Genomic DNA, 17,710 nt, shown 5'->3' on the forward strand with positions numbered 1-17,710 from the left:
TAGAGATTAGGTCATACTCCTCTTTTTGGTACTTTGAGGGAGACACCCTTATAAGTGGAGATTTCCCTTACAAATGTGTCACTTGGGTTTTCCGAGCTTTTCCCAAATCTGCTGTTTCTTAAAAAAAATAGCCAGCTTAAAATAATTAATATGCCCTAGAGACATATTTTGGGATGGCAAATTCTGCTCCCCTACAGAATTCTCTCTCTGAATTACTAGTTCATAGAGTTGGGATATCAAATAGTCAAATTAGTTTTTCTTTGAAGAAGCTGTTTGATGGGATAGTTTGTGCTTCACAAAGTATCAGAGATGAAGGACCAATTTTATTTTTATTTCCTGTTGGCCATGGACCAATATGTTTGTACCAACATTTGGATGCTGCAGCAATGTCAGAATGCTGTAAACATTTCTAAATGCTCCTATCAATTTCTGTGCATATTGCGTCACCTATCAGGGCCAGTCCATGGAGCATACTGAGTACACATTATCTCCCTTATTCTTGATGGCCAGCTCTATCCGATTCCAGGCATCTGGACAGGGAGAACAGGAGCAGCGAGGTGGACACCATGCAGGGGATGTAGTCACATTTTTGTTTTATGATTAGCTGCATGAGAAGAGAACAAGTTAAAGGGAAAAGAATCATTTCAGAGTGATGGGTTAATGTTTTTTAATTAAAAAGGGCAGAGAAAATAGTGTGTCAGCATCAAGTTTAAACATTAATCAGAGTACCATGAAGATATTTCTTAGAGGTTTTGCTCTGTGAGGAAATGTATTATGCCAGGTGTCAAAAGAATTGCTTTGAATCTGTAATGATATTTCAAAAAGTAAGATAATTCTGTATCTGTAATACAGCACATTCAAGGCATCCCCTCCTTGCATATACACATTGCTGTTAAGATTTTGGGTGAGGAGGAGGGGATTGTAGAAAGAGGAATGGTCCTAAATGTCAGGTCTCTCCCTGGTTTTGCTACTAGTAGACAGAGCTGCTTGCTTCTATAGAATCAAATTAAAGGGCCCTGAAAGTCTTCAAGGAAAAGCTGGGTTAAACTGGGAGATTACTGTGAGTGAGGAAATGCAGGCCACTTAACCCTTTAATACCTGAGCTAGACTTATAAGTCAGAGGCAGTTGAGGCTGAAAACAGAATCTAAAACTCCTTCAGAAAAAGAGAAAACTAGGTAGTAGCAAATAGCCTAAAGAAATGCCTCCTTTCACTTTCATCTTAATTATGTTTCAACAATAAAACAAAACCCAACCAGATAAACAATAGGCAGTTAAATCCAGCAAATACTGCCATCTCTGCCAACTCCTATGGAAGGGCAGTGCCTTTGTCTGCAAAAGGCCAAGAAGTAGAAAGCTAACATTTTCCCCTAAAAGCAGGAGGAACAGTAAACAATACCACAAATAGGATTTTAACATTTTATGTAATAAGTCCCAGCACTACTAAGAGACCTGGTAAAAGTAACCCTGTTCTGTGGGGAAAACTAGAATTATGGATGGATGTGGGGAAAATTTCTTTTAAAATTGCCTGATAGAGAAATTACGGAGGAAAAATACGTACTCATGTATACCGTATTGGCGTCCACTTGTTAAGTCTTTTAGTGTGGCTGTTAAAGCTGGCAGTTTTCCCCAAACCAGATTTACAAGAAGAACATTAATTGTTGGAGAAAATATGGTTGGATTTTGTGAAGTGATATTCAGCTCAATAATGTTTTAGAAATGTAAATGTTCAGTTACATAGACCTGAACACAATGAGCACTTAATCAGTGATACTAATAGGCTAGAGCATCCAACCAAGCTCAGAGTCTTCATATTTTCGCTTTAAATAAAGAAGCATCTAATAGGTTCATGTATAGTTATGTTCATACATTTTGAATTAGGAGGAATTTTTTTATAGTTTATTTATCACAGCTGAGAAATAATCCTTTAACCATCCCATATGGATTCAATTGTAGGTGCTGGGGAAACTCAGGAGAGGAAGGATGGTGAGGATAGGGAAGACTTTTTTCAGGAAGTCATTGTTTCTCTCCATGTTCATGATTCATGTTCATGAGTCTCTGTCCCTGACCCATGCCTGAGCCCCAGTCCCAGGAGTACAGCGACCTATTGGACAACCCCACCTGGATGTCCCCCGACACCACAATCCCAACACACCCAAACCTAAAATCTCCCTGAGTTCCCACAGGAATTAGAAAGTCATTCTAGATGTCTCCCTTCCCCTCACTTCCCACCTCCTGTGCGATCTCAGTGAAGAAGGAGGGGAATTGGCCAGTGGAGAAATGTCCCCCTTGAGGTGAGGGAGTGAGTGTGCGGTGGTTTGGGAATTGCAGGAGGTTTGCAAGGAGGCAGGTAGCCCGCAAAATGAGGGGTTTAGGATTTTGCAGGGCCACTGGGCACTTTAAATGAATTTGCGTTTTAGAAAGATTGTTATCAGCAGGAGGCTGGTTGGAGCCCAGAGAGCCTGGGCTGGAGGCTGGAGACTGGCTCAGTGAACTTTGGGAGAGTGTCTGACCCTTCTACTTTGACCCCGAGTTTGCCAGGACAGGACCAATGCGGCTAGAACAAAGCCTTTTAGGATAAAGTGGCCAAATGGGAAATCTTTGGATTTTCCTCCCACCCTCAAAACACCCTTCAAGCCCTGAAGGGAGGGGGAAAGTTGAGGAGGGAGGGAAGCAAAAGTAAGATTGTCTGCTCCGCTCTCCTTAAGGGTGTAGGGCAGCCAGCCAACAGGTTGACAGGAGACCTGGCAGGCAGAGCAGGTGGCAAAGGTGGGCTGCAAGGACCTAGGACAAAACTGGCCGCTTTCTCCTAGCCCTGCCTGTTGTCCCTTACTCTAAGGCAGGGAGTACGGCTTTTACACTCAACTGATAGAATCAAGCCTAAAAACACTGCTGGAATCCTACTTGACTTTCTTCTGAATTCCAGCCTTTTAAGGAGCAGTCAAGTTCTCTTAATATAGACGTGAAAGCAAGAGAAATACAGCTTTTCCCCAAAACAATTTTTAAAAACTACCCTTTTCAAGAGGAAACGGACAGGGTTGTCCAGAGCTGGTTCAACCGTATTGTGAGCTGATTATACAGAAAGGATTTTGATTTTATTTCTTTTATAATAAGAGCTAATTTATTTACTGTGAGTCGGGCACTGTTTTTATTTTGTTTTGGCCGTGCTGCATGGATTGTGGGATCTTAGTTCCCTGACCAGGTATTGAACCCTGGCCCTTGGCAGTGAGCGCGAGGAATCCTAACCAGTGGACTGGTGGGGAATTCCCAAGGGCACTCTATTTTATGATTATCTTCATTATACAGGGGAGGAAATTGAAGGCACAAAGAGGTTATGTAACTGCCCCGAGGTCACACAGCTCCTGGAGGGGAGCCTGGGTTTCAGCACAGACAGCGATTCCAGAGTCTGAGTTCTTCACCACTGTACCAGCTATGTTGTCTGGAGGAGGGAAAGGGCATCTTCTAATTTCTCCTCATGTTGAGGCCATTGCTGCAATCCAGGCGAGATGTACTGAGGGTGTGAACTCAGATGTGCAGCTGGAAGTTGAGGAAAGGGGGCCAATAGTGTATATTCAGGAAATATATATTTAAGCTAATTGGAGAAAATGTATTTAGGAAAGGCAAGATAACATTTAGGATGTGAGAGGCACTTGAGATGATTCTGTGTTCCCACAGAGAGTTCTTCCTGAAGTATTTCCGTGATTTATTTGTGGTGGTGGTGCCAGTGGTGGGGAGACCTGAAGGTCATGGAAAGGAGAATATGTAAGTTAAGTATTTCAGTGAAAAATGCTGTAAAACTTACATAACTCAGTAAGGAACGGTTACTCAACTCCTCTTTATCCCCTTGTCACTATCACTCACAGAAAGATAAGAAATCCTGTTCAGGAAACTATGAATATGCCTGATTACAAAACCTTTGGGAATGAAGAAAGGGGGCAGGGGGTTAAAAGTGAAAGTTCCCGATCTCAGAGGAGCTAAGAAATTTTGATACATGAAAAATAGGATAAATGAAAGAATATCACCACCGTAATCTGAGACAGAAAAGGAGATTAAGTAAACAGGATTTAGCCAACATCATACCAAGGAACCATAAATGAAAAGCAGGGTTTTTTTAGTAACCATGCTGTAATAACTTTTGAAGACCTTGTGAGCCCTGCAGCCACGCTTAGGATAATATTTACAAACTTAGAAACTGGTCTTAACATGGTCTAGTGCTTAGGTGGCATGTCTCCTGCAGAGAAGGGAGACAGGAGCCAAGCTGAGCTGTAAGGGTGATTAGAATCAACAAGAAAGAGAAAAAAAAGTTGGTTTTCAGGGAGAGGTATTTAAGTTCTCCATAATGTGTGTTCTGCTACTAAGGAAAAACCAGGTTATCGGCACAGCACCCTCTGGTGTCCAGGAGAGACGCTGCAGCTTTGCCCAGGTGGTAAGGGCAAAGTTGGTCAGCTCCGTTAATTCCAACAGACATTTACAGTAGTAATCTCTAGTGACCCAAGGGCAACTTGGTGTCCCCAACTGTGGCTTTGAGTTTGGATCTTACCACCTTTCCACCCCAAATGGGGTGTTTGGGCCTGGCCTGGTTGTAGCCAAGGATGTGAAGAGTATGCTGTGGAATTCCCAGTGCCCGGGAAGCTGCCTACTAGTGTCTTTAGGGGGCTATGAGGGTGGGGGAGAGTACAGTTCCATGTTTGAAACAAAAGGCCTTACTTACTCTTTAGTTTCAATTTAACCTGCAATTTAAAATTTTACTCTGTGTAACAGAAGCAGAACTTTACACAGCAGTCCCTGATACTGTGTAATGCCAGATGTGGAACCAGCAATTTTGAGAAAGGTTTTGGTGACAGCCAGCTATCCGGAGTTGCCGGTCCTAGATGGATTCCCTCCTTCCCTCCCTCCTTTCCTTCCTTCCTTCTTTCCTCTCTGCCTTCCAAATTTATTAAGAGATGAAAAAGCTGCCTCTTGACCCCACGTGATGCTGCTTTGGATGCAGCTCCATCATTTACTACCTTAGTGTTACTATAGACAAATTGCTAAATCTCCCCATTCCTCAGCCTCATCATACGAAAAATGGGGTAATAATAAAGGCACTACATAGGATTGTCCTACGGATGAGCTGAGGTGATGCATACACAGCACTTAGCACAGGACCTGACAAAAGGAAGTTGGTCAGTGTTAGCTAATCAGCATTAGCGTTATCCCTTTGACCTTTGTTTCACTGGAGACAGGGAGTTCAGATAAGCATTGAGCTGTTACAACAGAAAGGGCTGGTAATCTCCAATGAGCAAGAACCTCAGACTTCCTGTGGAAATACTGTTATGGAGGGTGATTATTTAACCAGTGCAAGCCCCCCAGGTTTGGAGCAGGGCACTGTACCTGGTGCCAGAGATGGAAGGCATAGTCTTTGGCAACTAGGTACTTATCTTGCTAGCAAAATAGCCCTAGGATTATTATTATTTTTTTATATTGGAGTATAGCCGATTGACATGTTGTGATAGATTCAGGTGCACAGCAGAGCGACTCAGCCATACCTACAGATGTATCCATTCTCCCCCAAACTCCCATCCCATCCAGGCTGCCACATAACACTGAGCAGAGTTCCCTGTGCTATACAGTAGGTCCTTGTTGGTTAACCATTTTAGTGTACATGTTGATCTCAAACTCCCTAACTATCCCTTCCCAGCCCTAGGATTATTTATTGCTACCCATAAAAGTATCTGGGGGAGGCCTTCTGAAGGAGGCAAGGTTTGAGCAGTGCTTCCTCCCAGAGCACTGTGCATTAGGCCCAGTTCCAAAATACTCATCCCCTGATTGACTTTCCTTACATCACCACTGAAGGAGAAAAGGCAGATTCTACCTTGGGGGTGCAGTGGGATGCAGTGAGGCAGACTTGGGAGTCAGACACACCTGGGATTAGACCTGGTTTATCCACTCTGGCCATATGACCTTGACCAAGTTATTTAACTTCCTAGCCTCAGGTTTCTCATCTACAAATGGTGGCCATGTGCCATGATGTATGTAAAGCCCAGTAGACTGTCTGGCACAGTATGTACAGTGAACACTTTTTTACATCCCTTCTCCCTCTTCTTGCTTGGCTGCCTTCAAAGAATTAATAAAATGAACACTTGGATTTGGCTACTCACTGCCCTTCCTCCCTGTCACCAGGAATTTCCTAGCCAGTTGGCAGTGGGAAAAAAGCTTGGTAAATTATCATCATCCTCATCATAAATAGCTGTGAACACTAGATTGCTTTTTAACTCGGTGAGAGTGGGCAAAATGCAGGTCCTATGTGTTCCCAAGGGGCCTCTAAAACACCACATGGGAGGTTTTGGAAGAGAGTAAGTAACAACTATTGGTCTGTGCACTGATGTGAATGAGCGGAGCACACACACTTTCTCCAACCTGTCTAGAGACAAAAACCCTCCTGTGCAACTGCCAGAAACACCTCATCCTTGCCCTGTATGAGTTTGCCAGACCAAACAGATCTGTATTTAAGGATGTATTTTCCACATTCCATATTAGAGACCCAGAAGCATCCTTTCTCCCAGGGTGTGCAAGTAGTATACTTTTTCTTGGTCCACGGCAAATTGCACCAGTGGGTGGGATGAGGTCAGAAGTTAGAGTCAGCAGTATTCAGGGTAGCCCCTCAGGCATCCACCCAGCAGCAGTATGGTCTGAGTCTGTGTTAATTATAAGAAGAATTATTTGAATGAAACTTTAATATAAAAAAAGAATGAAAATGTTCATAAGGTAAAGTTGTTGTGCATACTAAATGGTTTTTCTATTTTGTTTCCTTTAGGAGAACTATCCTATCCCTGAACCAGGCCCAAATGGTAGGTCCTGGGAATACTTGCCTTATATTTTATTGTTCCTTACTGTTTACCCTGGAGACACATGTGCATTGCTCATTTAGCCCTCTTTTTCTACTGTTTATTACTTAAAAGCCTCCATTAAAAACTATGCTTTTGGGCTTCCCTGGTGACGCAGTGGTTGAGAGTCCGTCTGCCGATGCAGGGGACACAGGTTCGTGCCCCGGTCCGGGAAGATCCCACATGCCGCGGAGCGGCTGGGCCCGTGAGTCATGGCTGCTGAGCCTGCACGTCTGGAACCTGTGCTCCGCAACAGGAGAGGCCACAACAGTGAGAGGCCCGGATACTGCAAAAAACAAAAACAAAAAAAAACTATGCTTTTGTTAGGCTTTCAACGTAGTCCATTGTCCCCAGCGTGACTGGATAGATTCAATCTGGCTGCTACATGAAATAAAAGAAACAGTGGTAGAACCAAGAGAGTTACCGTATCAAACTGCTGACTTCTCCCAAAGAGTTTTTGACATAAAATTCTTCAATTTATGGACCAAAGGCAGAATTGTTCCTGTTTTGAACTAATGACAGAGTTACTCTGTCCTCTTTAAGCCAGAGGTTGGCTTATATTTGGGTGGCTGAATCATGTCCTAACCCTAATCCAAACTTTGAAATGGAGTGAGTCTATAGATCTTAATCTTTTAATTACAAAAGGGAACACCCAGGAAGGTCCAGGAAGACCAGGACCTTCTGTCCAGTGGGGATGGGAGGGGCTCCATGCAGCCCTACCCTACTACCCTAATCAACCAGGAGCAGAAATCGGGTGAGCACACTGGGGCAGGGTTCCCTTCACCTTTGCTCCACTCCTTCTGGCCGAACCTGCTGAGCTGAGCTGACATGCACGTTTCCTGTACTTTTGGAGGTCATGCCACCCTCTTAGCTATGGCAGATCACAACTGACAGTTCTCTAATTCCTTCCATCTCTGGAGTCCCACAGCAGGAAGTGAGGCTGGTGGTAAGGGGCAAAGTGTCTATAGATAGCTCATCCCACACCCAGCCACTCGGTTCTCTTTCTGTCCTTGATGAGTTGGGGGTGTGCTTCCCCACCTTGTCCCACCTTACCCCAGAACTGTGGCTTCTGTGTGAACATCAGATTGAAGGCAGCTTTCTTAGAGCCTCTAGAGCTTTGCTACTCAAAGACCAGTTGGGTTACTGATCTATAGCAATAAGAATACAGACAATAGCTGTTTCTATCAGTGTTTACCAAGTAATGTATATTTAAGGCTCAGTGTTTTTACTGAGATATTACATTCAGAGAAGTGAAAGAGACACTTCATTGTGTTCTGAAAAGTTGGTGTGGATTCCAGAGGTGGCAAAAAAAAAGGGGTGTGTGTGGCTGTTTTGGATCCAAAGGATCCTTTACTGTTTCTCTCTCTGGAGCAGCATTCTTCTCTCTTTCTTGCCGTCCTTGAATTGGAAGGGGAAATGATGGTAAATTTCAGCTAGAGTTCTAGCAACTCAAATTTAATCTCTTATTATAAATTGGTAACTTCACAAAAGGAAACTCTGAGGTAATTTTCCTAACTTGGATGACTTTTCCCTACCTTTGAACTCAGGATCCACCCTGCCACTTCTTACTCTGTTCGCCAAAGCCAAGGATGAAGGAAGTTCTACAGAGCCACACCTGTTGGATCTCCCATGGTTTGTGGCAAGGGCAGTGTGTAAGACATCTGAGTGCAGAGCAGAGCTTTGGGTATCTTTGTCTTTCTAAGGCAGAACTTTTTCTCAGGGAGATATTTTGTAATGTGGTAAACTCAGTCAGACTAGACCAGTAATCCTTTGGGATTTAATTCAGCAAAGGGGCTCAGTAGCATCATTATTGTAAACTTGGAAAACTGACAAAAACAATATCACCAAATCTCACTGTATTCAAAGCTGTGAAGGAGAAATGCCAGTTGAAATCTTTGGATGGTTTAAATTAAAGGTGCACTTTTGAACAAAATAACAGGCATGAAGAACTCAGCCTGATAGCACACAAAGTATTGGCAAGCCTAGATTGTGCCAACCTCTCATGAATGGTTAAGAATCAAGCATAGCATATTAATTGTCTGGAAACAGTTATCTCCTAGAAAACAGTTTTTTTCTCTTAGGTAGTTGACACACTTCTTCCTACTAATAATATCTTTCATTCGGTACTAATCAGAGTTCTCCAGAGAAACAGAACTGAGAGAAAAGTTGTTATTTCTATTTATTTATATATAGATTTACTTTGATATAGAGAGAGACAGGGTGGGGGAAGCTGCCTAGTCTGAAATTTGTAGAGATAACCAGCAGGTTGAAACTTCAGGTAAGTCTTGTGGAGAATTCCATCTCCTTCAGGAAACCTCAGAATTCTTTTAAGCCCTTCAACTGATTGGAGGAGGCTTATCCACAGTGTGGAGAGTAATCTGCTTTACTCAAAATCTACTGGTCTAAATGTTTGTTTTATTGAGGTATAATTGACATATAACGTTATATTAGCTTCAGGTGCACAACATAATGATTTGATATCTGTATATATTGTGACGTGATCACCACAATGTCTAGTTAACATTTGTCATCACAAATAGTTACAAATTTCTTTACCTGTGATGAGGACTTTTTTTGTTTGGCTGCATTGTGCGGCATGTGGGATTTTAGTTCCCCGACCAGGGTTGAACCCGTGCCCCCTGCACTGGGAGTGCAGAGTCTTAACCATTGGACCGCCAGGGAAGTCCCGACGAGAACTTTTACGATCTATTCTCTTAGCAACTTTCAAATATGCAACACAGTATTATTAACTATAGTCACTATGCTGTATATTACCTCCCTATGACTGATTTATTTTATAACTGGAAGTTTGTTCCCTTTGACCTCCTTCACCCATTTCACCCACCCTCCACTCCCTGCCTCTGGCAACCACCGTTTTCTGTATCTATGGAGCTTGGTACGTTTTTGTTTTGTTTTGGTTTGGGTTTTGGTTTTAGATTCCGCATATAAGTGAGATCATAAGGTATTTGTCTTTCTCTGACTTACTCACTTAGCATAATGCTCTCAAGGTCCATCCATGTTGTTGCTTTTTTTTAAAATATTTATTTATTTATTTATTTATTTTTGGCTGCATTGGGTCTTAGTTGCTGTGCATGGGCTTTCTCTAGTTGCAGCAAGCAGGGGCTACTCTTCGTTGCGGTGCGCGGGCTTCTCATTGCGGTGGCTTCTCTTGTTGAGGAGCATGGGCTCTAGGTGCGTGGGCTTCAGTAGTTGTGGCTCGCGGGCTGTAGAGTGCAGGCTCAGTAGTTGTGGCACACAGGCTTAGTTGCTCCGCAGCATGTGGGATCTTCCCAGACCAGCACTCGAACCTGTGTCCCCTGCATTGGCAGGTGGATTCTTAACCACTGCACCACCAGGGAAGTCCCAAGATTTCCTTTTCTTATGACTAATAGTCCATTGTGTATATATGCCACATTTACTTTGTCCATTCATCCATCAGTGGACCCTTAGATTGTTTCCATATCTTGACTATTGTAAAGCTGCAATGAACATGGATGTGCTTAAATGTTAATCACATCTAAAAAGCACCTTCACAGCAACATCTAGCATTTGACCAAACAACTGGGCACCGTATCCAAGCCAAGCTGATGCATAGAATTTGCCCTCACATGCAATTATTTTGCTCTGTGGAAGCTTTCTTGCCTTACAAGACTTAATCAAGTTTGCTGTTTAGCTTGTTTTTCTCTGTGATCTAAATCTTGTACCTGGCCTTTGAAACCAAGCCCTCTCCTTCATCCAGAGGAAAAACTCCAGGGTGCCTCAGAGGGGCAGAGAGGTCCTTCCCTCCCTCACTTGTTTTTTCCTTCTCCTTTATCTTATCAGAGGTGCTGCTGAAGATGCATTCTGTTGGAATCTGCGGCTCAGATGTCCACTACTGGCAGCATGGTCGAATTGGAGATTTTGTTGTGAAAAAGCCAATGGTGCTGGGGCATGAAGCCTCAGGAACAGTCGTAAAAGTGGGATCATTGGTCAAACACCTAAAACCAGGTCAGCAAAGCCCTTCAGCCAATGGATTTGTTTATTCATTCAACACAAATATCTGTACGTGATTTCTCAGAGTCAGGCCCTCTGTTAAACACTGGGGATACAGCAGTGAACAAGACAGTCTCAGTTCCTACACACATGGATCTTATGTTCCGCAGGAGAAGGCAGCTGGGACAGACAGTAAATTAATCAAAATTGTGTTGAGGGCAGCAGAGGAGAATACAGGGTGCGATCAGTGTATACTACCCTCCAGACCCCTGGCTTGTCTGAGGAAGGACAATTAGTTCAACACCTGAAGGCAAGTAAGAAATAAGCCAAGTAAAGGGGAGGGGAAAAATGTTCCAGCCACAGGAACGACAGAATGCCTCTACATGCTAAGAACCAGGGCCTTCTATGCAGCATTGATCTTATTGGATGACTGGGAAACCACCAATATTTTTCTAGATTTGCTTAATTCAGGGAGGAATTCTCAGCTGTGGCAGATTGTGATGTTCCCCAACTCAGTGAATTAAATCCAAGCTGTCTTAGAATAGCCAGCTGTTGACTTTAACCTTCCTTTCCTGATGAGGCCACTTAATAGCCTGGGGATGATGGATTATTTAGGGGAAGGAGGGAGTTCTCAGGAGGTGCCGTCCTGTGTTATAAGGCTCTCTGAGCCTGGCTGCATGGTGAGGGATCCACTAGCTCTGAAGAAGCTAGACATGTGTCTCATTTGGGAATGTTAAGTCAGGCCCTTCATTTGTCATCAGTGAAGTCGAGAAAGCCCCTGAAGTTTTGCAGGGTTATCCCAAAATGGAAGGTTCATAGCTTCCAACAGCCACTGATTGGTTCTTACCTGTGGGACAAGGTCTCTAAACATAAGTCGTAATAGGAAGTGGGCTTCTCTAAATTTAAGTTATAACAAGCGCTTAATCAGCATCTACAATGGGTCCAGCCTTGTGCCCAGTGCTTTGGAGGATATAGAAAATTGAGAAGGTATGATCCCTGGATGCTTCAGTTTAGTTGAGGAGACCAGATATCAGGATATACATAAATACTTATATACATAAAAACCTATATATATATACATGTGATTATTTTAAGTTGCTGATCTCTTAAGTTTAAATGCATTTTAACAATCCTTCATTTTTACTCCCCCAATCCAATGTTCAATGTTTTCAACATCATATTTTACATATTTTTGTTTTGTGTATCCCTTAATTTCTCATTATAGATATAGATGATTTTACTACTTTTGTCTTTTAACCTTCCTCTTATCTTTATGAGTGATTGATCTACTATCTTTACTGTATATTTGCCTTTAACAATAACATTTTTCCTTTCATAATTTTCAAATTTCTAGTTGTGGTTTTATTTTCCACTTAATGAAGTCCCTTTAACATTTCTTGTAAAGCCATTTTAGGAGTGCTGAACTCTTTTAGCTTTTGCTTGTTTGGAAGACTCTTGATCTCTGTTTCAAATCTGAATGATAGTCTTGCCAGGTAGAATATTCTTATTCCTGGTTGTAGATTTTTCCCTTTCATTACTTTCAATATATCATGTCACTCCTCTCTGGTCTGCAGAGTTTCTGCTGAAAAGTCAGCTAGCTGATAGTTTCATAGGAGTTCCCTTGTATGTCACTAGTTCCTTTTCTCTTTAAGTTTTGCTTTGGGTTGATCTTGTTTGAGAGTCTGTACTTTCTGGACCTGCATATCTGTTTCCTTTCCCATGTTAAGGAAGTTTTCAGCTATCATTTATTCAAATAAGTTCTCTGCCTTTTTCTCTCTTCTTTTTCTAGGACCTTTATAATGTGAATGTTAGTATGCTTGATGTTCCAGAGATCTCTTAAACTATCCTTGTTTTTTAAAATAAATAAATAAATTTATTTATTTTGGGCTGCATTGGGTCTTCGTTGATGCACAGGGGCTTTCTCTAGTTGTGGCGAGTGGGGGCTACTCTTTGTTGCGGTGCATGGGCTTCTCATTGCAGTGGTTTCTCTTGTTGCGGAGCACAGCCTCTAGGCATGCAGGCTCAGTAGTTGTGGCTCGTGGGCTCTAGAGCGCAGGCCCAGTAGCTGTGGCACACGGGCTTAGTTGCTCCACAGCATGTGGGATCTTCCCGGACCAGGGCTCGAACCTGTGTCCCCTGCATTGGAAGGCAGATTCTTAACCACTGTGCCACCTGGAAAGTCCCAAACTATCCTTGTTTTAAAGAATTTCTTTTTCTTCTACTACTCTGTCTTCCAGCTCACTGATCCATTCCTCTGTATCATCTAATTTGTTGATTACTTCTAGTGTTTTTTTGTTTTGTTTTGTTTTCTTTTTGGTGGAAAGGAAAGCTTGCTTTATTTTGGATGCGGGCAACCAAGGTGCGGGGGGGGGGGGGGAGGGCGGACGCCTGTCCAAAGGCCGACTCCTCCCTCTGACAATCAGTTGGCTACAGCTTTTATAGACAGAGGGAGGGGGCTACATGCAAAAACAGCACAGTCGGCTCTGACAGTCATCTTGAAACTAATCATGAGGTGGTCTGATCAGGGTCATCTTGATTTAAGTACATTTAGGCTTCAGTTCCAGGGTCGGTTTGTTCCCATTTCCTTGAAGCCAGTTCTCGGAGTTGTGGCAGCTTATGTCATGGCTTCAGTCTGGTCATCATGTAGTTAATATTTTCCACCTGGAAGGGGGTTTCAGTATCTATAAGACAGCTCACAGGATATGGCTCAGAATATTACCTATAGCCCTTGAGAAGGACCTAAAGTTCCTTGAGTATGCTTAATGACTAAATTATTATTATTTGTTCTCCTTTGACTGTTTTCCTTTGTTTCTGCATTTTCTCACTTCTCTCATTAAACTTATTCTTTGGCTGAAGTTTTTCCACAGACAAAAGGTAGGCTGAGGACATGGGGAGAAGGACCATAGTAGGGTCCTGCTCTGTTTCAACATTGTCAGATCATATTAAAAAATGTTGTCTATAGGGAACCCCTTTTAAAATATAAATATTTAAATAGATTACAAATAAAAATATATAAAACGTTAGCATGCACACACTACTCAAGAGAAAGCCAGTGACTATATTAATATCATAAAACATGTAATTCAGAGCAAAGAATATTACAAGGGATAAAGAGAAGTATTAGAAAAATTCACCAGAAAGACATAATAATTCTATATTGATGTACCTAACAGTAAAACTTCAAAATATACCAAGGAAAGACCTACAGAATGAAAGGAGAAATAGACACGTCTATATTTATAGTTGGAGACTTCAGTATTCCTCTCTAAAAAACTGATAAAACAGGAAGATGGAAAAATCAGAAAGGATACGGAACACCTGAATAATACTAAAGTCAACTTGACCTAATTGCCATTTTTAGAACATACCACCTAAAAGCAACAGAATGCACATTTTTTTTCAAGTACACATAGAACATTCACCATGATAGAACATGTTTTGGGAAATAAAACCTCAACAAATTTAGAAGAATTTAAGTCATACAAAATACATTTTCTGATCATAATGGAATTAAACTAGAAATCAATAACAGAAGGATATCTGGAAAACTCCCAAATATGTGGAAGTTAAATGACACTCATCTAAATAAACCACATGTCTAAGAAGAAGTCACTAAGTAAACTAAAAGAAGTTTTTTTGAAATGAAAGGTAATAAAAAAACAATGACAGTTGTGGGATGTGACTAAAGTAGTGTCTGGGGGAAGTTTATAGCATTCAATTCTTATATTAAAAATAAGAAAAGTCCCAACTCAGTGATGTATACTTCCACCTCGTATCCTACATGAAAATAAAAGTCAGATGGAGTAGTAAATAACTTTATTCAGAAAGGCAAATCTTCTAAAACTATTATAAGGAAATTTGGGAGGGAGCTCAAGGGAAGATTGTAGGTGTACAGCACAGTTTTTGATTTTCCATATTACCCTGCTAGTGTTGGAGAGTCTCCTGCAGAGGCAGGAGGCGGCTGTGGCTCACCGCGGGGACAAGGACACTGGCAGCAGAAGTTCTGGAAAGTACTCCTTGGCATGAGCCCTCCCAGAGTCCACCATTAGCCCCACCAGAGTCTCTAGTGTATTTATTTTTAATTTCAGTTATTGTATTCTTCAGCTCTGTTTGGTTCTTCTTTATATTTTCTAACTCTTTGTTAAACTTCTCACTGTGTTCATCCATGCGTCTCCCAAGTTCACTGAGCAACTTTATGATCATTACCTTGAGCTAACTCTTTATTGGGTAGATGCTTATCTCCACTTCACTTAGTTCTTCTGAGGTTTTATCTTGTTCCTTTGTTTAGAACATAATCTTCTATCACCTCATTTTGCCCAATTCTGTTTTTATTCCTATACATTAGTTAGATCAGTTTCATTTCCCAATCTTAGAGAATTAGACTGATGTAGGAGATATACTGTGGGGCCAGCAGCACGCTCCCTCTGGTCACCAGAGGGGTATCACCTATGTGGGCAGCATGGGGCCTTCTGTTGTGGCATGCTGACTACTGTGGGTTGGTGGGTCTGGTTCCTGGCCTAGTTGGCGGCCATGCCCTGCTTTGTGCCAAGGCTGCCAGCCACTGGTAGCTGAGGCTGAGTCCTGGCATGGCTGGCTGTGCAGCCTGTGGGGTCCTGGGACTGGTTCTGACTGGTTGGTGGGCACGTAAGCCCTTTGCACTAATAGGCAAGAGGGAGAACTCCAAAATGGCACTTGTTAGCACCAGTGTTCTTGTGGTAGAACAGACTCCCCCAAATTGCTGCCGCCACCATCTATGCTCCCAGAAGGAGTCCCATTTACCTCCTGCCTCTCTGGGAAGCTCTCCAAGATTAGCAAGGGGTTCTGACCCAGCTGCCTTTTAAATTACTGCCTCTGGGCTTCCCTGGTGGCGCAGTGGTTGAGAGTCCGCCTGCCGATGCAGGGGACACGGGTTCGTGCCCCGGTCCAGGAAGATCCCACATGCCGCGGAGCACCTGGGCCTGTGAGCCATAGCCGCTGAGCCTGCACGTCCGGAGCCTGTGCTCCGCAACGGGAGAGGCCACAACAGTGAGAGGCCCGCGTACCACAAAAAAAAAAAAAAAAAAAAAAAATTACTGCTTCTGTGCTGGGTCTCAGTGTGTGAGATTTTGTGAGTGCCCTTTAATAGTGAAGTCTCTGTTTCCTACAGCCCCCTCTGGCTCTCTTGTACAAAAGTCTTGTTGGCCATCAAAGCAGATGTTTTGGGGATTCGTCTTCCCAGTGTATGACCCCTGGGCTGGGGAGCCCGATGTGGGGCTCTGACCTTGGATTCTCTTGGAGGAGAACCTCTGCATTTGTAATTATTCTCCTGTTTGTGGGTTGCCTACCCAGAGGTGTGGGTCTTGACTATACTGTATCTCTGCCCCTCCTACCCATCTGTTGTAGTTCCTTCTTCATATCTTTAGTTGTGGAAAATCTTTTCTGCTAGTTCTCATTGATAGTTACTCTGTAAATGTAATTTTGGTGTGCCTATGGGAGATGGTGAGCTTAGGTTCTTCTTACTCTGCCATCTTGGTCACATCCTCCTGCCTTTTTATCTTATTATTTGAATTTCCTCTGTGATAGTACCAGCTCAGATAATTATAACAATGATAAATTCAATAAAGATTGTTATTAATGCTACTATATATTACTACTACTACAATCACCATCAATACTGGTACTTTTAATGTGTACTTACTACATACCAGGACTACACTATCCAGTAAGTCCTTTGAACACAAAAGACTTATAAAAATAGCTTAACATGTCTCTGCTTGGTGAAGGGCAGACCTCTCACAGGTTCTTCTCAGGCTCCTAACACAGTCCTCAGGCACAGGTGGGCTCTAACTCTGTTAGTACGCCCTCTGGGGGTGGGGTGGGGATTGGCTGGGAAGGGACTTGAAGGAATGAAATTTCTGAGGTAGTGTTAATGTTCTTTGTCTTGATGGGAGTTTACATTACACAAGTGAATGCCTTTATCAGCTTCGTCTAATGATCTACTTAATATTTGTGCATTTTGTCAGCATCTAAACTTTACCTTAATAAGGAACCATAAACAAGTTTTGAAGTCTAATGATATGCAAGCTGAAGTATAATGATAGGAAGCTGAGTGATGTGTACCCATGTGTGCAACCTACTTTGAAATGCATTAGAAAAGAAGATGAATTGATGGATGGAAGAGAGATGGATAGATGGGATGGATATGTGGTAAAGTGAATGTAGCTAATTTTTTTTTTTTTTAAGTACCAAGGATCTTTATTCTCAGGGCTGATATTGAATCTGTGGTTGCAGGTAATATGTCACTATTTTGAGAATAAAATTTCTCGTTATCTTCATTCTTTGCAAGTCTTCAGCCACAAAGTTACACATTATTCTCATAACAAGATAAGTGAATCAGGCTAGAAGGGATTAAGGAGGTACACTAATGATGATAAAAGCAAAGGGGAGCAAACACTTCTACAAGCATATTGTCCCAGTTACCTTGAAGGTTAAGTTTCAGATTAATTTGTAGCTAAATGTTAATTGAAGAAACCAAGTTGAGAACATCTGGGTGCTCACCATACAGTTCTTTCAACTTTGCTGTACATTTGAAAATTTTCATACTAAGAAGATGCAAGAGCCAATTCTAAAGCTGGGTTTCCAAGTGGGCGTAGTGAGACACAGAATAGAAGTACAATAGAGCTGGCCATTCACAAGCCTGAAAGTTGCTCTGCTGTACCCGTCTGAGGCCTCTGTGGGTCATTTGCCTTAGTGGTTCTGCTAACCAGGAATCAGTTATTGTCTAGGAGACTGAACATAAAACATGCCATCATTATGACTCCCTTCAGCATATTATCAAAACAGGTGAAGAAAAAATGCCTGCAAATTCCACACACTAGCCACCTCTTTCACAGCA

The 17,710-nt window shown here is 42.3% G+C and overlaps 1 protein-coding gene across 1 annotated transcript in view; it reads left to right on the top strand.

Annotated features, from left to right (window-relative positions):
• Positions 1-17,710, top strand: part of SORD (sorbitol dehydrogenase) — a 36,569-nt gene that overhangs the window by 3,651 nt on the left and 15,208 nt on the right. Inside the window, exons 2-3 of the mRNA XM_082649603.1 lie at positions 6,795-6,828; positions 10,687-10,851. Coding sequence (XP_082505729.1) covers positions 6,795-6,828; positions 10,687-10,851 — 199 coding nt within the window. The remainder of the gene's footprint in view (positions 1-6,794; positions 6,829-10,686; positions 10,852-17,710) is intronic.

This window comes from Grampus griseus, assembly GCF_964374135.1.
Source record: "Grampus griseus genome assembly, chromosome: 2".
Classification (NCBI taxonomy): Eukaryota; Metazoa; Chordata; class Mammalia; order Artiodactyla; family Delphinidae; genus Grampus; species Grampus griseus.